General features: G+C 46.7%; 1 protein-coding gene across 2 annotated transcripts; it reads left to right on the forward strand.

Moving 5' to 3' along the window:
* The first annotated feature begins 313 nt into the window (after positions 1–313).
* Positions 314–7,548, forward strand: errfi1a (ERBB receptor feedback inhibitor 1a). Of its 2 annotated transcripts, none has more exons than XM_083668195.1 (4): positions 314–498; positions 3,338–3,587; positions 3,881–3,969; positions 4,440–7,548. In XM_083668195.1, exons 2-4 carry the CDS (start codon positions 3,439–3,441, stop codon positions 5,528–5,530), a joined length of 1,329 nt encoding a protein of 442 aa, XP_083524321.1. In that variant the 5' UTR covers positions 314–498; positions 3,338–3,438; the 3' UTR covers positions 5,531–7,548. The 2 variants fall into 2 exon arrangements, with proteins under 2 accessions (XP_083524321.1, XP_083524320.1); XM_083668194.1 differs by having other exon boundaries at positions 3,342–3,587.
* Positions 7,549–8,038: the final 490 nt, after the last annotated feature.

An 8,038-nucleotide genomic window follows, 5' to 3' on the forward strand; every position in this document is an offset into this window, starting at 1 on the left:
TCTGTAGCCATGTTGTCTCGACTGAAAACAAAACTCACACCAGGTCTTCTTGTTGGGGATTAGATATTACAGACTTTTGTTAGATCACATGTTAAGTTTATCATCAAACAAAACTCATCCAGTTCTTGTGCACTGACTTCACATGCATAACATAACCAAGCCTGCAGTGTCGGGTGTTGTGCTGCTCAGCCTATGAATTGAAAGTTGTGTCTTTAAGGGCTAATGACAGGGCGGAGCCAGTGTGTCCGCGTAGTGTACTAGAGCTTAAAAGAACATCGCTCACAACAATAGTATTTAGATGTCTCACAGAATAGTTACAGTAACAGTATCATCCCTGCTGCTCCGACGGTAGCCTAATCTCTCTGTACGACAGTGCCAAAGCAAACTGAATACACTTTACATCTAAACAGAGGAACGAGAGAGCCGGGACTGTATGCGAAAGAGGATTCTGGAGATTACAAGAAGTGACAGCGAAGTGAAGACTACGAGGTTGTTGAGGTGAGGTTTAAAAACAACTCGGTTTGCCTTGACATGTATTTATTTGTTTTGTTTTCTTGACGACAGTACATTGGTGTTATCTCATATCTCTAGTCATGTAGATTACATTTTACAGTATCAGAGATGCGTGTCCTGTAATTACAGGGAGTGGGGACGATAGGCCAGTTTATTTCTCACATACTAAATAGCCTAAGCTTGCTGGACAAATACATTTGAATTAATTGGCCACCTTCTAAGGTAAAGATGACATTGAATGTCAGTATTGGATTGTTTTTTTGTAAGCTATTTTTCTACAGTAAAGTAGTCATTTATGAACATATTAAGAATGACTCTCTCTCAGCAAATTATGGGAACAGGTTCATAGAATACTAGATATGAAGCCAGCTCTGATCTCACAAGTCGTCTCTGATGAAAAAAGCTGAAAAAAAGTTCTACCCAAGATCTACCCAATATTTCATCACTCTCAAGATTAGATAAACGTATGTTATGGTGTGAGTCACCTGCTTCATGCGAGCCTTTTTACCAATGATGATCTCTATCCGGTAAAGCTGGGGGTGTGTGCGCGCTGTTTGCTTGCCGCACAGGTAGAGCGGGTATGGTTGCTCGGAAACCGCTGCAGGGGTGTCATAAGTGGGGTGTGAACTTCTTCCTTCCCTCCTTCCTTCTACGTTTTTGTGCCTAATGTCATCTACTGTATCAAGTAGTATTCTGTATTGTAAGTATAAGTATGTAGCCTAACCGTCCCATACGGCTTCTACTCTGTGTGTGCGCTGCAGCCTCAGGAAGCCTACTTCCTTGGGTCTGCTGTCAGTATTTCCATGTCAGATAGTAAATGTCCATTACTGTAGCCTGATGGTGATAAACCATTAAAATGTTAGTCTACCCCCGAGCTCTGAAATAAGTCCCTTACAAAAAGTCTCCTCCACTTGTGCTCCCTGTAACTACGGAGCATTGCTTTAGTCCTGTTGCCTCTGTGCGCCATGGTGAACTGGCAGGATGAACTGTCTTTGCACCTGTTGCGACAGGAAGCTGGATCCCCTGGGGGGTTCATTATCGAGGATCAGGTTGCTTCCCATCACCGGGAACCCAACCGAGGGCCCTGGGCAAAGGAAAGGGACTGAATGCCTTGTTGGGCAATTTGGCTCAAGCTGCATGATGTCCAGAGCTTGCTGTTGTTTTAAACTGCAGCTTTGTTTCCTCACCAGCTGTCTGGCCACGGCATAAATCTGCCCATTCTCTCAGGCATGTGACCCTGAGACCCTGTGACTATGGACCATGTTCTCACTGCTCGATTGTGAGGAGTAGAATATGTCTCTGGTTGTAGTTTTCATACACCTCTCTGGCTTGGTGATCTGCAGTAGTTGAGCAGAGATTGCCAATAAACCTCTAGGTCACAGTGACCTGTTGCCGTCACACTTTTTCAGATAGCTGGGCACCATATACATGCAGTAGCTTCCTATCTCATCTGTCTCTTTTTGCCAGAATGTTTGGCATCGGGAATAGACAGTGTCACCTATACAGTGAAGTGTCATCTACAGTGTCCAGGAGTTCTCTTAGCTTGTTCCTCTGACAGAGAAAAACAGAGACAGAACTCCCGGCTCCCACTACAGGATGTTCTCTGACACCTGAATACAGTAATACAGCACAATAGCATGTCATTGTAAAGACATGCAAGGCTTTGCGTTGTGTTTCATGAAGACATGTCCTCTTCACAGGGCAGTCTGCATGTGAAAATCAGAGATTCTGAATTATTTGCTTATAATATTGGTTCCAGAGGTAACACTGGATTGCTAAATCCCCAGACCCCCCCCCCCACACACACCCCAAGCCTTGGTTGCATTGTTTATTCAGCCCTGACACACATTTGACACAACACGAACATCTAGGTCATCTGACATGGGTGTGCTTGCCACACCAAGCATATCGCTGCTTACAGGAAAAGAGTCCAGTAGTGTTCAGTCAGAAACAAGAGAGATCTGCAGAGGTAAAGCCTGTACCTGCTGTGACTCAATCAACACTCCCTGTTGTGTTTCAAAAGACAAGAGTATTGTGTTAGGACACAAAGCATAGCAGCTCGACTGTGCAACACTCACAGTGAGGTTACATGTCCAGATCTACAGATAGACGCTAACGCATTAATTAACTTCTGTTTGTCACTTATTGTTATTATATTATAATAGTACTGTTGCTCACTATTACATGTTTATTACAGTTTCTTCAACTTCGTTTGATATAGTCTAATGTTTTACAAAGGTGGTCGTGCCACTCACAGTCCTGTGTGTGTGTTCTGTGTCCGTCTGAACGTGAGAAAAAGCACTTAGGATGGTGTTTGGAGGTTGTGTATTAGAGTACATTTTGTCTGTGGAAACTAGAGAGCATTCTGTGTGTGACACGGAGCACTTTGTCCCAAGGGCTTGCCGGAGCACAAGTGTCTTTAAGACGCGTCAAAGTGAGCGTTTGTCATTCCACAGCCACAGAAGCCAAGGAGAATGTTGTCCCGTGTTCCGTGTGAAAAGCACAAGCGGGGTTTGATGCACAAGGCCACGGCTCTTCCGTTAGTGGCAGGCCAGGCTGGCTGACCGGGGAGGGGAGGGGGGGTTGGCTTTTTGACCTTGCTACTTGTAGCCAAGTTTTTTTTTTCTTCAGCTTTTTACTTCAATACCAGAGGTTCTTGGCTTGACGTTAGTGGAAGTGTGTCAATGATCAGAAAGGATGAATGATCAGAATGATCAGAAGGATTTGTTCATGCTTTTTAAAAAAATATTTTTGGCGATTACCCATTTCACTCTATTACCCCTTTCACTGTCCCTCACACTTCTGCTTCTTGTCTGTGTTGCAGGTAGGCCACCACCAGCACCACCAGCACCACCACCACCAGCACCAGCAACTAGCCAGCTAGCCAGCCAGCCAGCGGGGCGAGCCGAGTGTTTCCTGGCTTTGATGCGACCCGATTGTGTCTGGAGCATGTCCACAGCGGGCCTGACGGCCCAGGAGATCTGTCTACCCGCGGAGAGCCCCTTCCTGCGGCCCAGCTACTGTCAGATGGCTGGATCCAAGCCCACCTGGACCCACCGCCATGAACTGGACAAGTAAGCCTACTTGTAAAACTACTAGGCGTTCCCCACTGCCCACGTGTCACAATAGGACAGGATGTCATTTGTAGAATGTAGAATACGTCTTTGATTTGCTGTGACATTCTTAGGGTTTCTGTTTTACCGTGTGGGTATTGCTGCAAGAGTTATTGGAAATCCCCATGACGACATGCTATATAGCTAATGAGTGTGAACCATGTATGAACCGGTATCCTTATCTTTTACCACACAAGAGACAATATTGCTCAATAATAATGTAAACAATGTATTATTGTTTTATTTTTTTACAGCTTGTACTTCAGTATGGAACCTGCACCCTTGGAATACAGGCTTCGAGCTCAGCATCAAGTGCCCCTGCCACCATCGCTCAATTTTGAAAGTAAGTCACCACCACTGAGACCCCACAGGGTTCCCATAGAAACCCACTGCTACAGTATAGTGCACACCTCTGCCATGGAGAGATACAGCACTACTGTATGGCTTTGAGCCAACTGGTCAATCGTTAATGGGCCTTCTCATTTTCTCAAGAACTGAGAGCGGGAAATGCTGGCCGGTCGAAACGTGGTCTAAATATATCCTTGGGAATGTTTAACGAAAACTGTGAGAGACGGTTTTGTGCTTGCGAGTAATTGTGGTGTGTCTGCCGGTGTTGACCTGTTAAAAACAACACTGTCAGGAGCTTCAATTAACGTCAAGGCCTTCCTCTCTTCACCGCTCCTGCCTGAAGCTTGAGGCTTATGCTATTAGTGGTGTACTCTGTTTGGCTGTGCTTGCATGCTGTACTGTAGATGTAACATCTTTATATCCAGTTGGTCTGATAGCTGAACGCCATTCTCTCTGCCTCTGCAGGACAGAAACATAGTCCTGGTGCACAGCGGTTACCCCCCAAGAAGTTGCGCCCCACCCAGCTCTCCCTGTCGTTCAGTGCCGAGCCCTCCTCCCCCAGCCCTGCTGAGGACGACCAGGTGGTCCCCTCCTTCCAGAGGTTGTCTGTGTATGAACGCAGCAGCCCCCCTCAGACCCCCGGCAGGTGTGCCAAGCCCCTGCCCCCCCTGCCTGGACGAGCGGAGCTCTCCCCTGACCAGGCCATGGACAACGAGGTGGAGTTCTTCACCAGCTCGGACGACAGCCGCTGCCTGGTGCCCGAGCAGTGCCCCAAACCCACGGCCTTCCGCTACGGGGTCCCCAGCCGCAGGAGCTTCAGGGGCTGCGGGCAGATCAACTTTGCCTACTTTGAGGGCCCAGCAGTGGGGCAGCAGAGGCAGCAGCAGCAGCAGCAGGAGGTGATGGTGGTACAGGAACAGCCCCAGCAGCCACCAGAACCTGAGCCCCCAGTAGTGGTGTGCCACAGGCAGCAGGACCGGGCCCAGAGGAAGCTACGGCGCTCTCACTCCGGGCCCGCCGGGTCCTTCAACAAGCCCACCTCGCTGCGGATGTCCTGCCACCACCGCCACACCCACGCCCAGGCCATGGACAAACCAGAGGTGCCCCCCAGGGTGCCCATCCCGCCACGGCCCGTCAAGACTGCAGAACACCGGCGCTGGTCGGCAGAGGTCTCCTCAGGGGCTTACAGCGACGAGGACAGACCCCCCAAGGTGCCCCCCAGGGACCCCCTGTCTCAAGGCAGCTCCCGCACCCCCAGCCCCAAGAGCCTCCCCACGTACATCAACGGGGTGATGCCCCCTACCCAGAGCTTCGCCCCGGACCCCAAGTACGTGAGCCGGGGTTTACAGAGACAGAACAGTGAGGGGTCGCCCTGCATCCTGCCTGTCATGGAGAACGGCAGGAAGTCAAGCGCCACGCACTACTTCCTGTTGCCTCAGCGGCCGGCCTACCTGGACAAACCTTACCTGGAGAAGTTCCTCCAGGATGTAGACTGCCCCGCAGGCCGCAGCGGGGAGGCGAGCACGTGTGGATCTAGTTTGATCCGGATTGGTTGATCTTAGATTTGGTTCAGGAAAGACTCTATTGTACATGAGCAACAACCACCACTGGGCCAACTGTGCTACAGGACTCTGAAGCCTTCGAAATACTTACTGCTGCTTTAAAACACAGATTTTTTTGTTGATTTTTTATTTTATTTTACCCCTGTGTATTGTAAAAGACTAGGGTATTTGACATACCGTTTGCAGTTACTGTACTAGGGATGTTGCAATTGCAATCACGACACAGAGATGCATGTAAAATGTCGTCTCTCTGACTATTAAGTGTGGGTAATATTTAACAGTATAGAGTGATTATTTTTTTATATGATGATTATTGCGTCACGTTGAGTATGTGGATGTTTTGCTGATACCGTGGTGCAGTTGTAGGGTACGAGCTGGACTTGTACCTCGAGTTCTCAGTGTTCTTTGTGTCTGGTAGGTAGAGGATGTTTAGTTGTATATTTGTGTTTTTGACTTTTTTTTGCTTTTGTGTCTCAGAACTAAGGGACAAAAGGTCAGTAAAGCAACCGTGTATCTATGAAGTCTAAAGAGGCCAATGTATTGAAACATTTTATGAAGGATCTTCCACCCCCCACCTCCCTCCCTCCCCTCCCCCCCCAGTTCCTATTACAGTATGTACACGCATGGATATAGGGATGCATATGCAGCAGTATGTTGTTGATGTTTCAGTGGTACTCAGTCCACTCTGTTTGTGGAAGAGTGTGTTTTTGTGTTTCCCACATGGGAAGTACATGTGTACCAGTGTGAGGAGTGGGCTATTGGTATGTATGTTTCCAGCGGAATGTCGTGTGTGTGTGTGTGTGTGTGTGTGTGTGTGTGTGTGCGTATTTGCTGATTTAGTGACTTTCTACCATGTTGTAGAAAACCTAGGTTAACAATATTTGTTACTGTACTCTGCCTGTTTTCAGCATTGCTTCCAAACACAAGGTAGTTAAGTGCAATCTTGTTATTCTATCACTTTCCTTCAGTGTCCAGGTCATTTTGTTTGTTGCACAGAGAATAGCCTGTTTAACACATGTGAATGTATGCTTTTCTTACTGAATTGTCTCAAACTGTTTGAGGAGCTCGTTGGTCAAGCTGTGAGTCAGGGTCTGGAACTAACTTGCCTCCAATACTACCTCCCATGAGAATACTAATCAATATATTACATCCCCAGATTACCCACATCATCTATATACTTTGGATTATAATCCTTCCAGAGGATTACAGATTAAAGGATTACAATTACAGTCAAAATTGCCAAATAATTCTCCCACGGCACAACAAAATCACTACTTCCCAGAGTTATTTGTTAAAATTTCAGAACGACACACAGAATGACCAGACCAGAGCTTGCGTTTTTAGTTTTTCGTCGACATGAAATGATCCTAGATTACCTGGAGAGGTCACCTGATAACATAGACGTATTACGCAGACTGCGTGGGGCTTACCTGACACAGACTTTCCAGTTCTGCTCACGCATTCCTGCCTGACATGATTGCAGTGGGTGTGGTTGGTCCCAGAGACTTTGGCTGCTGGCAGTCAGGAAACGATATGGATTTTATTGTTATAGATTATTCAAGAACCATCATCACGACATAGTAAATGTAGCAAGTGCATCGAAGTAAAACATGGTGTTCGAGTCGGATATCTGATTAGCTCTAAGGTCAAACGGTCATTGAAGTACATGTTCTCTCGCAGCGAAGGGAAACAATCCTTGCAGAGGCCATGTTTTATTATTATTATTATTATTTTTATGTCATGTTTAAGAAATTGTTTACATTGTACACTGATGTGTTATTTAATCTTAACCCTATTCCTCCCCCCATGTCTTATCCGAAATAATGAAATCAAATGAAGACTATATAGTTCATCCTGAATAATTGACATTATCTGCTGTCTGTGGTGAAAACGAACTGCACTGGGAGGTACCGTATGCTGTGTACAGTATTTAACATAATTCCACTCGTCGTTATGAATAGCTGATCAGTGTATAGTCTATAAAGGAACAAATAAAATGACTTATTTATGAATCCGTCTCTGTCCTCTGTCATTCTGTTTGTTGGATTTCAGTGAATGAGTTAATGAAGTCTGATTCAGCTGTTCGTCCTGTTTTATTACCCCACACCCACACGCTGTGCCTCATTACCACTGGCCTCTATCCAGAACCAGAGACGAGTGACTTACTCAGACTGACAGGTATACGTTACCTTCCTCTTCCTGGTTGGAACGATGACTTCTCCACTCCTGGGCCACCTACCCAGTAACTCCAGAGAGCAGGTACTGTAACAAGGTATACCTGGTCGTGGTCCTTGCTGCAAAGTATTCAAAAACATGTTTGTTCGCGGGTGCTCAATCCCCAAAAGTCAATACGGAGTTAGCGAGGGGAAAAGCACACACGCAGAGTTCATTTATTAACAAAATAAAACTGATACAGCCGAACAAAACATATCGAAACCTGCGGGCCTTGACACAATGTTGCTGTGTTCCTTTGTGAGTCGGTACTGTAGCTTGAGTGTAAGA

This window comes from Argentina silus (genome assembly GCF_951799395.1).
Source record: "Argentina silus genome assembly, chromosome: 4".
Classification (NCBI taxonomy): Eukaryota; Metazoa; Chordata; class Actinopteri; order Argentiniformes; family Argentinidae; genus Argentina; species Argentina silus.

Coding starts and splice junctions, on each gene's coding strand:
- errfi1a (XM_083668194.1), top strand. CDS start 434: ATGCGAAAGAGGATTCTGGAGATTACAAGAAGTGACAGCGAAGTGAAG. Junction 3,588..3,880: donor CACCGCCATGAACTGGACAA/GTAAGCCTACTT, acceptor ATTTTTTTACAG/CTTGTACTTCAGTATGGAAC. Junction 3,970..4,439: donor ACCATCGCTCAATTTTGAAA/GTAAGTCACCAC, acceptor CTGCCTCTGCAG/GACAGAAACATAGTCCTGGT.